Raw genomic sequence first — 18,131 nt, 5'->3', positions numbered from 1 at the left:
GAAAATGCCAGCCCCAGGCTCTCTGTCAGTGGAGTTGACCTCACTGTCGCGAGGTGTGGTCATTGTATTGCCAGAATGCCCATGGTTTACACTGTGGATCCTCAGAGGAGGCCCTACTCTCCCCTAGGAATAATTTCTAAATGTGTCTGATGGATTTGCTTATGACAAGGCACCCGAAGCTGCAAGGCCAGAGACAGTCCACATAAACAGCAGGGATCACCCCTGGTGATTTCCTCACAATATCTCTCCTCCTTGCTCACACCACCTGCAGCTCTCCATTTCCTCCTCCCCTGCTGTCCCACCTCCAGCCTCAGCCTCAGTCTCTAATATCTGTCTTAGGCTCACCTCCTTGGTTTTGAGTCTCTTTGATGTATCCCATTTGACTCCTGTTCTCAGCTTGAGGGTCCTGACTCTGGGCACTTGGATTCCTGCACACCTACAGTTCCCAGAGAGAATCCTACTCAGCTTGTCTGGGCTTTACGATGGCCCTGAGAGTCCCAGGCCCTGGGAGGGGATGAAAATAAAGGCTAATCTTTTTACTCACTTACGGCTTGGCTTTAATTCCCCAGTGGAAACGCTGCCCTCCCTTGCTCTTTCATCATTCTCCGTGTTATTCTGTGTCAAGTCAGTGGGCCTTCTTTCACGGGCGCTGCCCAGGCCCCTCAGTGTCTGTTCATCCAGGGAGATCCCAGACAGGCACTACACCAAGGACCTCTTGTCAGACAAATGTTGGCAGAAGACCACTTTGAGACCTCGAGCTCCACACTGTGGCCTTGGGGTTCCTGCAGCACCAAGGAGGTGGGGGAGGGTCACCCTGGCTCAGCCATCTCCCTCCCCCAGACACTCAGAGTGTCATTCTGCCCTTTCCATGTGTGCCTGGGGCTTTCTGGGCTATTTTTAAAAACCTTTAGCACTTCCTGTCTCTACCACTCATTTGGGCGGTTAATCATGACAGTCTAGAAATGTCACCTCTGGACAGTGTGGTGTGTGTGTGGAGAAGTGTTGCAGTCAAGTGAAGGCACAGGGCCGTCAGAGGGCCTGGGTGGAGGGACTCAGGCCATAGGACCAGCACCTGGGACAGCAGGAGGAGCCCGGACTGGCCTGCTCACCCAGCGCCATGACCCGGGATGCACCGTGCGGCGTGGCTGGGAGCGGGGTGTTGTGGCCGGGCAGCTGCGTTTTAGCACTGACTTGGCCAGCATCAGCGTTGGACAAGTGCCACGACTCCTCTGAATATCCCTCTCCACACCTTCAACACAGGGTAGCTGTGCTTTCAGAGCAGAAGCCATTTATCAGCTCTCATGTTCCCTGGGAGGGAGCAGGATTCAAAGCACGCCTTTGATTTTTTTCTGTTTACACTGTCTGTTCCTTGGCTGGTGAGATGAGGATAAAGATTGCTGATTCCTGCTCCTGTGTGACCGACCTTCCTCTTCTGAGTTTAGCTTTCTCAGAAGAGGAGCCCACTTTCATTTCTTTAAAAAAAAATATGTGTTTGTTTATTTTTGGCTGTGCTGGGTCTTTGTTGCTGCATGGGCATTTCTCTAGCTGCAGTGAAGGTGGGGGCTACTCTCCAGTTGTGGTATTCAGGCTTCTCATTGTGGTGGCTTCTTTTGTTGCCGAGCATGAGTTCTAGGGCATGCGGGCTTCAATAGTTTTGGCTCCCGGGCTGTACAGTTCAATCATTGTGATGCATAGCCTTAGTTGCTCTGAGACATCTGGGATCTTGCTGAGTCATGGATAGAACCTATGTCCTTGCATTGGCAGGCAGATTCTTTACCACTGAGCCAACAGGGAAGCCCCACTTTCATTTTTTTTAAACTAATTTATTTTTTATTGAAGGATAATTGCTTTACAGAATTTTGCTGTTTTCTGTCAAACCTCAACATGAATCAGCCATAGGTATACATATATCCCCTCCTTTTGAACCTCCCTCCCGTCTCACTCCCTATCCCATCCCTCTAGGTTGGTACAGAGTCCCTGTTTGCATTTCCTGAGCCATACAGCAAATTCTCATTGGATATCTATTTTACATATGGTAATGTAAGTTTCCATGTTGCTCTTTCCATACATCTCACCCTCTCTTCCCTCTCCCCATGTCCATAAGTCTATTCTCTATGTCTGTTTCTCAACTGTTGCCCTGTAAATAAATTCTTCAGTACCATTTTTCTAGATTCTGTATATGTGTTAGAATACTTAGTTAACTCTGAATAATAGATTCTAGGTTCATCCACCTCATTAGAACTGACTCAAATGTGTTCCTTTTTATGACTAAGTAATATTCCACTGTGTATATGTACCACAACTTCTTTATCCATTTATCTGTCGATGGACATCTAGGTTGCTTCCATGTTCTAGCTATTGTAAATAGTGCTGTGATGAACAATGGGATACATGTGTCTTTTTCAATTTTGTATTCCTCAGGGTATATGCCTAGGATTGGGATTGCTGGGTCATATGGTGGTTTTATTCCTAGTTTTTTAATGAATCTCCATACTGTCTTCCATAGTGGCTGTATCAATTTACATTCCCACCAACAGTGCAAGAGTGTTCCCTTTTCTCCACACCCTCTCCAGCATTTATTGTTTGTAGACTTTTTGATGATGGCCTTTCTGACCATCGTGAGGTGATATCTCATTGTAGTTTTGATTTGCATTTCTCTAATAATGAGTGATGTTGAGTATCTTTTCATGTGTTTGCTAGTCATCAGTACGTCTTCTTTGGAGAAATATCTGTTTAGGTCTTTTTTACTTTTTGTTTGTTTTTCTGGCATTGAGTTGTATGAGCTGCTTGTATATTTTGGAAATTAATCCTTTATCAGTTGTTTCATTTGCTATTATTTTCTCCCAGTCTGAGGGTTGTCTTTTCACCTTGTTTATAGTTTCCTTTGTTGTGCAAAAGCTTTTAAGTTTAATCAGGTCCCACTTGTTTACTTTTGTTTTTATTTCTGTTACTCTAGGAGGTGGGTCATGAGGATCTTGCTTTGATTTATGTCATCAAGTGTTCTGCCTGTTTTCCTCGAAAAGTTTTATAGTTTCTGGTCTTACATTTAGGCTTTAATCTGCTTTGAGTTTATCTTTGTGTATGGTGTTAGGAAGTGTTCTAACTTAGTTCTTTCACATGTAGCTATCCAGTTTTCCCAGCACTTTATTGAAGAGACTGTCTTTGCCCCATTATATACTCTTACCTCCTTTGTCAAAAATAAGGTACCCATAGGTGCATGGGTTTATTTCTGGGCTTTCTATCTTGTTCCATTGGTCTATATTTCTGTTTTTGTGCCAGTACCATACTGTCTTGATGACTGCAGCTTTGTGGTATAACCGGAAGTCAGGATGGTTGATTACTCCAGCTCCATTCTTATTTCTCAAGACTGTTTTGGCTATTCGGGATCTTTTGTGTTTCCATATGAATTGTGAAATTTTTTGTTCTAGTTCTGTGAAAGATGTCATTGGTAATTTGATAGGGATTGCATTTGGTAGTATAGTCATTTTCACAATATTGATTCTTCCTACTCAGGAACATGGAATATCTCTCCATTTGTTTATGTCATCTTTGATTTCTTTCATCAGTGTCTTATAATTTTCTATGTGCAGTTCTTTTGTCTCCTCCGGTAAGTTTATTCCTAGATATTTAATTCTTTTTGTTGCAATGGTGAATGGGATTGATTCCTTAATTTCTCTTTCTGACTTTTCATTGTTAGTATATAGAAATGCAAGTGATTTCTGTGTATTGATTTTGTATCCTGCAACTTTGCTTAATTCACTGATTAGCTCTAGTAATTTTCTGATACTATCTTTAGGGTTTTCTGTGTACAGTATCATGTCATCTGCAAATGTGAGAGCTTTACTTCTTTTCTGATCTGGATTCCTTTCTTTTTCTTCTCTGATTGCTGTAGATAGGACTTCCAGAACTATCTTGAATAATAGTGGCAGAAGTGGACAACTTTGTCTTGTTCCTGATCTTAGCGGGAACGCTTTCAGTTTTTCACCATTGACAGTAATGTTTGCTGTAGGTTTATCATATGTGGCCTTTAATATGTTGAAGTAGGTTCCTTCTATGCTCATTTTTTGAAGAGTTTTAATAATAAATAGGTGCTGAATTTTGTTGAAGACTTTTTCTGCATCTATTGAGATGATCATATGGTTTTCATCTTTCAGTTTGTTAATATGGTGTATTTTATATATATATATATATATATATATGAATCCTTGCATCCCTGAAAGAGACCCAACTTGATCATAGTGTATGAGCTTTTTGATGTGTTGCTGAATTCTGTTTGCTAAAATTTTGTTGAGGATTTTTGCCTCTATGCTCATGAGTGATATTGGCCTATAGTTTTTGTGTGTGAGTTGTCTTTATCTGGTTTTGGTATTAGGGTGATGGTGGCCTCATCGAATGAGTTTGGAAGTGTTCCTGCCTCTGCAATTTTTGGAAAGAGTTTTAGAAGGATAGGCATTAGCTCTTCTCTACATGTTTGATAGAATTCTCTTGTGAAGCCATCTGGTCCTGGGCTTTTGTATTTTGGGAGATTTTTGACCACAGCTTCAATTTCAGTGCTTGTAATTGGGTTGGTCATAATTTCTATTTCTTTCTGGTTCAGTCTTGGGATATTGAACTTTTCTAAGAATCTGACCATTTCTTCCAGGTTATCTATTTTATTGCCATATAGTTGTTCATAATAGTATCTTATAATCCTCTTTATTTATGCATTGTCTGTTATAACCTCTCCTTTTTCATTTCTAATTTTGTTGATTTGATTCTTCTCTCTTTTTTTCTTGATGCGTCTGGCTAAATGTTTGTCAATTTTGTTTATCTTCTCAAAGAACCAGCTTTTAGTTTTATTAATCTTTACTATTGTTTCTTTCACTTCTTTTTCATTTATCTCTGCTCGAATATTTATGATTTCTTTCCTTCTATTAATTTTGGGTTTTTCTTCTTCTTCTTTTTCCAGTTGCTTTAGGTGTAAAGTTAGGTAGTCTATTTGATGTTTTTCTTGTTTCTTGAGGTAGGATTGTGTTGCTATAAACTTCCCTTTTAGAACTGCTTTTGCTGCCTCCCGTATGTTTTGAGTTGTGTTTTCATTGTCATTTGTTTCTATAAATTTTTTTGTTTCCCTTTTGATTTATTCAGTAACTTGTTGGTTATTTAGAAACATGTTGTTTAATCTCCATGTGTTTGTGTTTCTTACAGTTTTTTTCTTGTAATTGATATCTAGTCTCATAGCATTGTGGTCAGAGAAGATGCTTGATACAATTTCAATTTTCTTAAATTTACTGAGTTTTGATTTGTGACCTAAGACATGGCCTATCCTGGAGAATGGTCCATGTGCACTTGAAAAGAAGGCGTATTCTTCTGCATTTGGATGCAATGTCCTGAAGATACCAATGAGATCCATCTCATCTAATGTATCATTTAAGACCTGTGTTTCCTTATTAATTTTCTGTTTTGATGATCTGTCCATTGGTGTGAGTGGGGTGTTAAAGTCTCCTACTATAACCGTGTTACTGTCAATTTCTCCTTTTATGTTTGTTAGTGTTTGTCTTATGTATTGAAGCGCTCCTATGTTCGGTGCATAGATATTTACAATTGTTATGTCTTCCTCTTGGATTGGTCCCTTGATCACTATGTAGTGTCCTTCCTTATCTCTTGTAATATTCTTTATTTTAAGGTCTATTTTATCTGATATGAGGGTTCCTACTCCAGCTTTCTTTTGCTTCCCATTTGCATGGAATATATTTTTCCATCCTCTCACTTTCAGTCTATATGTTTCTTGAGGTCCAAAGTGGGTTTCTTGTAGACAGCATATGCTGCTGCTGCTAAGTCACTTCAGTATTGTCCGACTCGGTGTGACCCCATAGATGGCAGCCCACCAGGCTCCCCCATCCCTGGGATTCTCCAGGCAAGAACACTGGAGTGGGTTGCCATTTCCTTCTCCAATGCATGAAAGTGAAAAGTGAAAGGGAAGTCACTTAGTCGTGTCCGATTCTTCATGACCCCATGGACTGCAGCCTACCAGGCTCCTCTGTCCATGGGATTTGCCAGGCAAGAGTACTGGAGTGGGGTGCCATCACCAGGGTATATATGGGTCTTATTTTTGTATCCATTCAGCCAGTCTGTGTCTTTTGGTTGGAGCATTTAATCCATTTACATTTAAAGTAATTATTGATATATAAGTTCCTATTGCCATTTTCTAATTGCTTGGGGTTGATTTTGTAGATTTTTTTTTCTATTGTATTTCTTGACTATATAATATAAGTCCATTTAACATTTGTTGTAAAGCTGCTTTGGTGGTATTGAATTCTCTTAACTTTTGCTTGTCTGAAAAGCTTTTGATTACTCCATCAATTTTGAATGAGATCCTTTCTGGGTACAGTAATGTTGGTTGTAGATTGTTCCCTTTCAGTACTTTAAATATATCCTGCCATTCCCTTGTGGCCTGCAGAATTTCTGCTGAATGATCAGCTGTTAAGTGTATGGAGTTTCCCTTGTATGTTACTTGTTGCTCCTCCCTTGCTGCTTTTGATATTCTTTCTTTGTGTTTAGTCTTTGTTAGTTTGATTAGTATGTGTCTTGGCATGTTTCTCCTTGGGTTTATCCTATATGGGGCTTTTTGTGCCTCTTGGACTTGACTGGCTATTTCCTTTTCCATGCCATTTCAACTAAGTTCCTTTTCAACTATAATCTCTTCAAAAATTTTCTCATACCCTTTCTTTTTCTCTTCTTTTTCTGGGACCCCTATAATTCGAATGTTGATGCATTTGACATGGTCCCAGATGTCTCTGCAACTGTCCTCGGCTCTTTTTATTCTTTTTGCTTTATCTGCTCTTCAGAAGTTATTTCCACCATTTTATCTTTCAGCTCACTGATTCCTTCTTCTGCTTCAGATATTCTGCTATTGATTCCTTCTAAAGTATTTTTAATTTCAGTAATTGTGTTTTTTGTCTCTGTATGCTTATTCTTTAATTCTTTTAGGTCTTTGTTAACTGATTCTTGCATTTTCTCCATTTTGTTTTCAAGGTTTTTGATCATCTTTACTAGAATTATTCTGAATTCTTTTTCAGGTAATTTTCCTATTTCCTCTTCATTTATTTGGACTTCTGTGTGTCTAGTTTGTTTCTTCATTTGTACCATATTTCTCTGCCTTTTCATTTTTTTTTTAAGCTATTGTGTTTGAGATCTCTTTTTCCTAGGCTTCAAGGAAAGTTGAATTATTTCCTTGAAGAAGGTTGAATTCTTTCTTCCTATTGGTTTCTGCCCTCCTAAGGTTGGTTCAGTGGTTAGTGTGAGTTTTGTATACGGTGAGATTTGTGCTGAGTTTTTGTTTGTTGGTTTGTTTTTCCTCTGATGGGCAAGGCTGAGTGAGGTAGTAGTCCTGTCTGCTGATGATTGGGTTTGTATTTTTGTTTTATTTGTTGTTTCAATGAGGCGTCCTGCACAGGGTGCTACTGGTGGTTGGGTGATGCTGGGTCTTGTATTCAAGTGGTTTCCTTTGTGTGAGTTCTCACTATTTGATGCTCTCTAGGGTTAGTTCTCTGGTAGTCTAGGGTCTTGGAGTCAGTGCTTCCACTCCAAAGGCTCAGGGTTTGATCTCTGGTCAGGAACAAAGATTCCACAAGTGGTTTGTTATGGCATTAATGGAGAGTAAAACAAATATCCCAAAATGAGAAACCAAAGATGAACCACAGACAAATGGCAGTTACAAAGTCAGGCAAATAATAATTAGAATAATGGAATATACACATATATATACACACCCATGAGCAAAGTAAAAACAGTCCAACAAAAATAAAGTACAGTAGATCGATCCAGTGAACAAGGAAATCAAAAATTATATTTACCAGTTAAGAACAAAACTAACTTAAGCACAAACTGGAAAAAAACTAAAGCAAGGTACCAAGTGGGGAATAGAGCAATGAAAACAAAACTAGCAAATATGTTAGAGGAAAGCAAAGAAGAAAAAGAAAGAAAGAATAGATATGCAAAGTTAAATAGAGATAGATAAAGAATATTTATATACATTAAAGATTAACTGCAAGGGAAAAGTAACAGTAGGAAAGGCAAACAAAGGAATAAATATAGAAAATATGATAGGTTTAAAAATTAATAATTAAAATTATAAAAAAGAGAAAAGAAAAAAATGGAAGAAGAAAGAGAAAAGGAAAAGAAAAGCAAAAGTTCCAGAACTGCAAAAGCCCAACACAGAGGCAGAGGTTTATAACAACAATAAAAAGTGTGACTGAATATATACATATACATATACACCCATAAGCAAAGTCAAAACAGTCCAACAAAAATAAAGTACAACAGATTGACCCAGTGAACAAAGGAAACCAAAAATTGTATTTACCAGAACAAAACTAACTCAAGCACAAACTGGAAAACAAAACTAAAGCAAAGTGTCAATTGAGGAATAAAGCAATGAAAATAAAACTAACAAATATGTTGAGAGGAAAGGAGAGAAAGAAAAGAAAGAAAGAATAGATATGCAAAGTTAAGTAGAGGTAGATAAAGAAGATTTATACATGTTAAAGATTAACTGCAAGGGGAAAAGAACAGTAGGAAAAACAAAGAAATAAATGTAAAAAAAAATAATAGGTTTAAACAATTAAAAATTAAAATTAAAAAGAGAAAATTTTTTAAAAAGGGAAAACTCCACAGAACTGCAAAAGCCCAACGTAGAGGCAGAGGTTTATAACAACAATAAAAATGTGACTGATACCAAGAATAAAAAAATAAGCTCAAAAGCTTAATTGGATTTCATAGTGCCAGTTTGACAACTACAACAGAGGGGGAAAAAAGGGGAAAAAAATAAAAAAGTCTAAAGAATCTAGAGAACAAGTCAAAACATAAGAAAAATAAATGTTTTTCTTGAGTTACTGCTGTCAGTCCTTTCCCTCCTTGGGAGTCACAGTCCACCTCACCTCCCCAGGATGCCCTCCCACACTGTGCTGATCTACACCCCCGTATTCTTGCCTGGAGAATCCCCCTCCCTGACAGAGAAGGCTGGCAGGCCATAGTCTACAGGCTCACAAAGAGCTGGACAGGACTGAAGCGACTCTGTGCGCATAGATGCAAGACTTTTTTTGCCTGTGACAGCTCTGCCCCAGTGAGAGTTAAGTGTGAAGGTGGCGTAGCTTCTTGGCTTGCTGGGACCCTGGCGGAGCCAAGTGTGCAGGGACAAGGACTGCCTCCACTGCAGGAGTTATGGCCCTATTTGAGTCTTTTTTCAAGCCTCTTGCAGCTGGTGATCAGAAGGCCTCTTTGGCCAGTCTTTCTCTGTAGCTCTGTTCAGGCACTTAGAGGGCTCCCTTGCCTGGGTCCTTTCTGTTGTTTGGGGTGTCAGTCACATAGAGGGGCCCTCTTGCCTGGGGTCCTACTCTGTAGATTGGCACGTCAGGCACTTAAAGGTGTACTCTGGGTGGGGTCCTACTCTATAGTTCAGCACATCAGTCACCTAAAGGAGCACCCTGGGTGGAGTCCTATTCTGTAGTTCAGTGCGTCAGGCATTTGATGGGCCAGCCTCCCTATTGTTCAGCTGACCATGCTGGCATATGGGGAGAGAGAGGCTATGGTGATGGCTCCACCCACTATGCATAACTCAGCTGTATCTCTTTGCTTCCGTGGTGGCCTGGCTTTCCTCCACCATCATTTCCCACCACGATCTCCTCCCTCACATCCCCTCAATCCATCTCTCTGCAGTCAACAGCAGCGCTTGCCCTGGGATTGCTCCACAATCCCTAAACTCCAGCTCCGAGCTGCTGCACCTTCCAGGGTACCAGCGTTCCTGTCTGGGATATGTATGGCTGTGGCAAGGACTGATTCTCACTTTATTTAGGCTGCCACAGATCAGCTATTTCACTCTCAGCCTTAAATGTTTCTCCTCTGACTCAGACAATTGCCCCAATGTAGGGATCAGACCCCTTCTTCAGTTCCCCCACCCGCTGAGGGCAGGTCCAGTCCTACTAACACTCCTGGTTTCCCCCCTAGTTCCGTCATCCTACTGAGTTTTGCATGGTTCTATATATTCTTTTGGAGAAGGTAATGGCAACCCACTCCAGTACTGTTGCCTGGAAAATCCCATGGATGGAGAAGCCTGGTAGGTGGCAGTCCATGGGGTTGCTAGGAGTCAGACACGACTGAATGACTTCACTTTCACTTTTCACTTTCATGTTTTGGAGAAGGAAATGGCAACCCACTCCAGTGTTTTTGCTTGGAGAATCCCAGGGATGGGGGAGCCTGGTGGGCTTCTGTCTATGGGGTCGCACAGAGTCGGACACAACTGAAATGACTTAGCAGCAGCAGCAGCGTATATTCTTTTCCACTGGTCAGGTACTCCTGTCTGCTTTCAGCTGGTTGTTCTGCGTGCATTTCTGTGTCTGAAGGTGTATTCCTGATGTATCCCTGGAGAGAGATGTACTCCACATCCACCTACTACTCCTCAGCCATCTTGTTCTCCCTATTCTGCAACTTTTGACTCTTGAGAGTCCCTTGGACTGCAAGGAGTCCCAACCAGTCCATTCTGAAGGAGATCAGCCCTGGGATTTCTTTGGAAGGACTGATGCTAAAGCTGAAACTCCAGTACTTTGGCCACCTCATGCGAAGAGCTGACTCATTGGAAAAGACTCTGATGCTGGGAGGGATTGCGGACAGGAGGAGAAGGAGACGACAGAGGATGAGATGGCTGGATGGCATCACTGACTCGATGGACGTGAGTCTGAGTGAACTCTGGGAGTTGGTGATGGACAGGGAGGCCTGGCATGCTGCGATTCATGGGGTTGCAAAGAGTCGGACACGACTGAGTGACTGAAATGAACTGAGATGGAAAAGTGTCATACCCTTAAAGAGAGCCTTGAGAATGGGCTGTCCTGTATATTTCAGGCTATAGACAACATTCTTAACTGAAAGCAATAGAGTACAAAAGTTAAACAAAAGAAACAGATCTAATATGGAGTCAGATTTGTTCTTTCCTATTACAATAAGGCTGACATTCTTTTTTTTTTGTTGTTGCCTTAAATATATACAATTTTTATTTGTCAATTATACCTCAACAAAACTGGAAAATATGAAAATTAAAAATAATTTTTTAAAGTTTTCATTAGCAGAGAAGTGGTAATGTTAGGAAAAATATTTAGAATGTACAATAAAAGAAAATCTACATCTTGCAAAGGTAATGAAAGGAATTTAACATAGCTTTTTAAAATTAATTTCTTTTTTTTTTCTCTAATTTTATTTTATTTTTAAACTTTACATAATTGTATTAGTTTTGCCAAATATCAAAATGAGTCTGCCACAGGTATACATGTGTTCCCCATCCCGAACCCTCCTCCCTCCTCCCTCCCCATACCATCCCTCTGGGCCGTCCCAGTGCAGCAGCCCCAAGCATCCAGCATCATGCATCGAACCTGGACTGGCAACTCGTTTCCTACATGATATTTTACATGTTTCATTGCCATTCTCCCAAATCTTCCCACCCTCTCCCTCTCCCACAGAGTCCATAAGACTGTTCTATACATCAGTGTCTCTTTTGCTGTCTCGTACACTGGGTTATTGTTACCATCTTTCTAAATTCCATATATATGCGTTAGTATACTGTATTTATGTTTTTCCTTCTGGCTTACTTCACTCTGTATAATAGGCTCCAGTTTCATCCACCTCATTAGAACTGATTCAAATGTATTCTTTTTAATGGCTGAGTAATACTCCATTGTGTATATGTACCACAGCTTTCTTATCCATTCATCTGCTGATGGACATCTAGGTTGCTTCCATGTCTTGGCTATTATAAACAGTGCTGCGATGAACATTGGGGTACACGTGTCTCTTTCCCTTTCATGTCCGGGACTTATCTCATGCCTGTTTGGTACGTCATGCTTTTCGGCTTGTAGCTTATGGGCCAGCACTGAATGAAGATCTGACTTTTCCAGCAACTTGTTATACTGCAGGATGATCTCCTCGAACGCCTGCCTCTGCAGCCGGTCCCGGCGCCTCAGCTCCTCCGAGATGTGGCGCTTCCAACGCGGGAAGACGGCAGCGCGGAGGCCCGACGACATGTCGCCTGCTGCCCCGGCGCCTCAGCGCCTGATCCGAGCGCAGACTGGCGGCCGCGGCCCGCACCATGAGGGAACCAGCGGGCGCGGGAAGGCCAGCGGCCCCTGCAATCAGCTCCACGCAGAGGCCGCCCCCGAAGCCATCCCTAAGGCTGACATTCTAATCTGTCATGACTCCTCTCCAGCATGTTCAGAGCCTAGGTCAGTATGAAGCTCAGTACATACCAACCTGGCAAGTGAATGAAACAATTCCTTCATAAGTAGTGTCCGTTATTCAAGCATACAGACTTCAGGGTCCTGTGGTAGTCCCCACTTCCAAAAGGTAGGTGATCCCTGGAGTACCTGTGATCTGAGTTTACGTAGATACCATTCTCTCTCTCTTTTATTTATTTATTTATTTATTTTTGCCTAAATCTGCTTTCTTTACAGGATACACAATTTATTTATTTAGGCTGTGCTGACCTTCATTGTGGGGCACAGGTTTAGCTGCCCCACAGCATGTTCCTTAACCAGGGATTGAACCCACATCCCCTGCATTGGAAAGTGAATTCTTAACCACTGGACCACCAGAGAAGTCCCTACAATTTATTATTTTATACATAATAAATAAGTAGCTTTTACTGAGTGATTATTTCATGCCAGACATTTTCCAGATGATAAAACTGAAACCCAGAGAGGGTATGCCATCAACCTAGAAAGAGGAAGACTTTTCTCAAACCCAAACGAGTAGACCTCAATGTTAACAGTCCTGCTGTCCCACCTACCAAGTCCTGAAGACTCTGAGGTTCAGAGAGATTATTCAAGATGCCCAAAAGGGGCTTCCCAGTGGCTCAGTGGTAAAGAATCCACTTGCAATTCAGGAGATGCAGGAGACTCAGGTTCAACCCATGGGTCAGGAAGATTCCTTGGAGGAAGGAACAGCAATCCACTCCAGTATTCTTGTATTCTTGCCTGAAAAATCCCATGGACAGAGGAGCCTGGCAGGCTACAGTCCCCAGGGTCACAAAGAGCTGGACACAACAGAACATGCGTGCAGCACGTGTGCAAGATCTACAAAGTGATGAATGGTATAGACAGGCTTTGAACTCCAAAGCTTGCCAGTGCCTGGATACAGCCGGCTCCTTCCATCTCGGCCTGTGTCCATCTTGGTCCACAGTACAGGTCTCTCACTTCTGCCTGCCCTGGCACATACCCTGAGGCCTGCTGGGGCTCCTGGCCCCTCTCCTTGGAGACTGTAAGACTCTGCTTTTCTGTACACCAGGACAAAGGAAAGAAGAATGGGTTTTAATTTTTTTAAAACCAACATCTCCCACCCTCCAGCAGTCCCCATACCCTCCTCCTACATGGATGGAAATGAACTAGAAACGCAGTTTCTGGAGACTACAAGCTGCACATTTGTCCCCATAAACTGATTATCAGCACTTTGATCCAGTCAGAGATTAAGTATTTACTGACTTTCTCTTCTGTACCTTCCTTCAAGAAAACCTGCAGTGTAGTCCAATCCCCAGGCTTGGCCAATCTGGGGGCAGTCAAGCAGCTGATGGAGCTGGAGATGCAGGAAACGAAGATGAATAGACTTGTCTACTCTAGCCATGGGGGCTGAGCCGGCAAGGAGGGGTGGGTGCCAAGTCTCCTCACAGCGGCGGGCAGGGGTCTTCAGGGTCGGGTTATCAGCTTTAATAGTCTACAGCTTGTGCAACAAGCCTAGATCAGTGTGCACATGTGTGTGCATCTGAGTACTGACAGTAGAGGTCAGGTCTCACCTCCGAGCGAACGTATCTGTAAACTCAGGGACATATTAAGGGTGGCCGGATCTGTGTACCTGCAAATGTGCAAATATGAGGCATGTGGTTGGATGAATTTGGACTTTACCTCTTCACCTGTCACTGCGGCTATAAGATGCTTGCACGCTGAGCCTTCTGCTGCCTTGAGGAAGCTGGGGTGCGGGCTGAGGGTCTGGGGTAGAATCTCTTGGGGGTGGGGGCACAGTGTGTAGAGAGGGGCTCAGCCTTGGAGCTCCCTATGTTCTCCTGTTTATTCATCTGTTTTCAGCTCTGCTCCATTGCAAATCACAAAGTGAAAGTGTTAGTCATTCAGTCATATCTGACTCTTTGTGAGCCCATGGACTGTAGCCCATCATCAGGCTCCTCTGTCCATGGAATTCTCCAGCAAGAATACTGGAGTGGGTAGCCATGTCCTTCTCCAGGGGATCTTCTTCACCCAGGAATCAAACCTGTGTCTCCTGCATTGCAAGCAGATTCTTTAACATCTGAGCCACCAGGGAAGCCCAAGGCTCAAAGAATATTTCAGAGGAAATACCACTCTTCAGGGCATACAGCACATCTACCCTGATCTGACCATTCTCTGACTGTCCATTACAGTTCTTACTGTTCACAGAATGCCACTGGGTTCTGACCCTAGATATGGAAGCTCAGTCATGCTCCCTGCCTTGCTCCTGCCATTTCCCACTACTGGAACTGTTCCTATCCTCAAGGCCATCTCGCAAAAGGAGAAGGGGGCTGCAGAGGATGAGATGGTTAGATAGCATCACTGACTCAATGGGTGAGTTTGAGCAAACTCCAGGAGACAGTGAAGGACAGTGATGCCATCCAGCCATCTCATCCTCTGTTGTCCCCTTCTCCTCCTGCCCCAATCCCTCCCAGCATCAGGGTCTTTTCCAATGAGTCAACTCTTCGCAGGAGGTGGCCAAAGAATTAGAGTTTCAGCCTGAGCACCAGTCCTTCCAATGAACACCCAGGACTGATCTCCTTTAGGATGGACTGGTTGGATCTACTTACCATCCAAGGGACTCGCAAGAGTCTTCTCCAGCACCACAGTTCAAAAGCATTAATTGTTTAGTGTTCAGCTTTCTTCACAGTCCAACTCTCACATCCATACATGACCACTGGAGCCCCAGGTTAGCTGAGGTTATCTGGGTGCCCAGCAGCTGGGACTGGGAGGGGTCTGGGAGCCTGAGAGAGTCATGCCCACCTTCACCTTGTAGGACAGGAAAGCAATGGCAAGGCACCATGGCGGGGCAGGGTGGGGGCGGGGAGGGGGAGGAAAACAGCTTCATCTTTAAAGTCAGGCAGATGCTGCTGGAGCTCCTTTTGTGAAATACTGGATGGCTCCCAAAGATCACAATGCTAACTGGTCATCAGCTGTAACATAGACCAGTGATTTAATAACGGTTTCTTCACTACATGGTCGAGTGGAGAGAAAAAAGATTACAAGGTGGAAAAGCATCCTGTCGAACCATAATGATATGTATTCTCCGTGAATTCCACACGTCTCAGTTTCCTTGCCTGTGAAATGGGGCAATGATATCTCAAATGGGTCTGATGAGAGTTAACCAAGAGATTGCAAAAAAATTTGCCTATACATAGAATGGAAGTGAAAAGCTCAACACGGTGTGCTGTGATGGTGTGGGGTCCACCACAGCCACCTCACCACTTCACGGCACCAGGAGCCCTTCTCGGGGGCAGCCCTCTACTCTCCATGGATGCCCCCTTCCCCACTTTCCTAATGCATAAGAGTCTAGAGAAGGAAATTTGAGGAAGGACAATAGTGGTCTCTTAGCAGAGAAGGGTGGGTGCTGGAAAGTGAAGACACCACTTCTAACTCTTAAAACTCCACATGCTGGATTCCCAGGTGCCCTCGGCTATCTTCCCTTCCCCCGTCCCAGAGGGAGTGTGCAATGACAGTAACACCACAAGTTCCTGAAGAGACACCTGAGCCAGCACCTCATCTAACAGAATGTGACACTGGGACCAGGAAGGAGAGCATCTTGATCATGGTCAGACAGGGATGGTCAGGGCAAAGACCCTCTGACCTTTCAGGCAAAGACCTGACCTCCCATCCAGCACCTTCTCCACTGGGCTGGACCTCTGTCCTCTCCCAGCATGAGACTTGGGTTGAACTGATTGTAATGAGATGTCAAGTGAGTTCTCCCATTGTCCAGGAAACCGTGGCTCAAACCCAGAGCTGAGTGTAAAAGGCACTAAGTCCTTGATTCTGAGTACAGAGAACCCCTAGTGGGCCAGCAGAATCCCCAAAGTTGAGGATGCCATCACCCCCGCTTTCCCCATGAATTTAAGGGGAGGACCAGCCTGAAGGAAGCTGGTTTTGGGTGGGGAGGGGAACACTTTCTTGCCTCCAAACCAAGAGAGGAAGCTCCAAGAGTGTCAGTCTTAAGACTGGGGTCTCTGCAAGAGGGGAAGATGGGCATTTTGTTTCCAGTTGGTGCTCTGCCTGTCCAATAGGCTGGCTTATTGCCCCCATGTCATTGTCCTGAAGAGGCAGAAATAGAATGAGAGAGGGACAGTGAAGAGCCAGCACTCTTCCTTTTGATAAGGACAAAGGATTCTTTGAGATTACCCACCTCAGTGCATGTGGTTGGGGATGGGGACCCTGTGGCAGGAAGAAAAAGTCTGATGCTCACCACACAGAGGGCAGCAAAGCCAGGCAGCGATTGCCAGGGAAGCAACGGCAACTGTGGAAAGAGGCCTGGTGCCTATGTAGGTCACCAGGCAAAGGTGCGTCTCCCTTGCAGCTCCCCCTTCTCCTGCCTCACTCTAAAGGAGAGGACAGGTGCCCGAGCCACACCACGTACTCCAGGGCTGCCAGACAAAATATAGCACTTCCAGTTCTGTTAGCATTTCAGATGAACAGCAAATATTTTTCAGGATAAGTATGTCCCAAATATTGCATGGGAAATACTTAGACAGCAGAACAGGAAAGAATAGAGATCTCTTCAAGAAAATTAGAGATACCAAGGGAAAATTTCATGCAAAGATGGGCTCAATAAACGACAGAAATGGTATGGACCTAACAGAAGCAGAAGATATTAAGAAGAGGTGGCAAGAATACACAGAAGGACTGTACAAAAAAATATTCATGACCCAGATAATCATGATGGTGTGATCACTCACCTAGAGCCAGACATCCTGGAATATGAAGTCAAGTGGGCCTTAGAAAGCATCACTATGAACAAAGCTAGTGGAGGTGATGGAATTCCAGTTGAGCTATTTCAAATCTTAAAAGATGATGCTGTGAAAGTGCTGCACTCAATATGGCAGCAAATTTGGAAAACTCAGCAGTAGCCACAGGACTGGAAAAGGTCAGTTTTCATTCCAATCCCAAAGAAAGGCAATGCCAAAGAATACTCAAAATACTCTTTCACTTACATCAAGAGGCTCTTTAGTTCTTCTTCACTTTCTACCATAAGGGTGGTATCATCTGCATATCTGAGGTTATTGATATTTCTCCCAGCCATCTTGATTCCAGCTTGTGCTTCATCCAGTCCAGTGTTTCTTATGATGTATTCTGCATATAAGTTAAATAAGCAGGGTGACAATATACAGCCTTGACGTACTCCTTTTCCTATTTGGAACCAGTTTGTTGTTCCATGTCCAATTCAAACTGTTGCTTCCTGACCTGCATATAGGTTTCTCAAGAGGCAGGTCAGGTGGTCTGGTATTCCCATCTCTCAAAATTTTCCACAGTTTATTGTGATCCACATAGTCAAAGGCTTTGGCATAGTCAATAAAGCAGAAATAGATGTTTTTCTGTAACTCTCTTGCTTTTTCAATGATCCAGTGGATGTTGGCAATTTGATCTCTGGTTCCTCTGCCTTTTCTAAAACCAGCTTGAACATCAGGAAGTTCACAGTTCACATATTGCTGAAGCCTGGCTTGGAGAATTTTGAGCATTACTTTACTAGCATGTGAGATGAGTGCAATTGTTGGACTGCAAGGAGATCCAACTAGTCCATCCTAAAGGAAATCAGTCCTGGGTGTTCATTCAGTTCAGTTCAGTCACTCAGTCATGTCCAACTCTTTGCAGTCCCATGAACCACAGCACACCAGTCCTCCCTGTCCACCACAAATTCCCGGAGTCCACTCAAACCCATGTCCAGTGAGTTGATGATGCCATCCAACCATCTTATCCTCTGTCGTCCCCTTTTTCTCCTGCCCTCAATCTTTCCTAGCATCAGGGTCTTTTCAAGTGAGTCAGCTCTTCACATCAGGTGGCCAAAGTATTGGAGTTTCAGCTTCAACATCAGTCCTTCCAATGTACACCCAGGGC

General features: G+C 43.2%; 1 protein-coding gene across 1 annotated transcript in view; it reads right to left on the bottom strand.

The window, feature by feature from the left end:
- LOC113897468 (ZAR1-like protein) overlaps positions 1-11,866 on the bottom strand; it is a 196,746-nt gene extending 184,880 nt beyond the window's left edge. The window contains exons 1-2 of the mRNA XM_027550219.1: positions 11,862-11,866; positions 1,110-1,249 (exon numbers count right to left, since the gene is read on the bottom strand). Coding sequence (XP_027406020.1) covers positions 1,110-1,249; positions 11,862-11,866 — 145 coding nt within the window. The remainder of the gene's footprint in view (positions 1-1,109; positions 1,250-11,861) is intronic.
- Positions 11,867-18,131: the final 6,265 nt, after the last annotated feature.

Source organism: Bos indicus x Bos taurus, chromosome 8, assembly GCF_003369695.1.
Source record: "Bos indicus x Bos taurus breed Angus x Brahman F1 hybrid chromosome 8, Bos_hybrid_MaternalHap_v2.0, whole genome shotgun sequence".
NCBI lineage: Eukaryota > Metazoa > Chordata > Mammalia > Artiodactyla > Bovidae > Bos > Bos indicus x Bos taurus.
The sequence above is the reverse complement of the archived record's forward strand: the minus strand, read 5'-3'. Positions and strand labels throughout refer to the sequence as shown.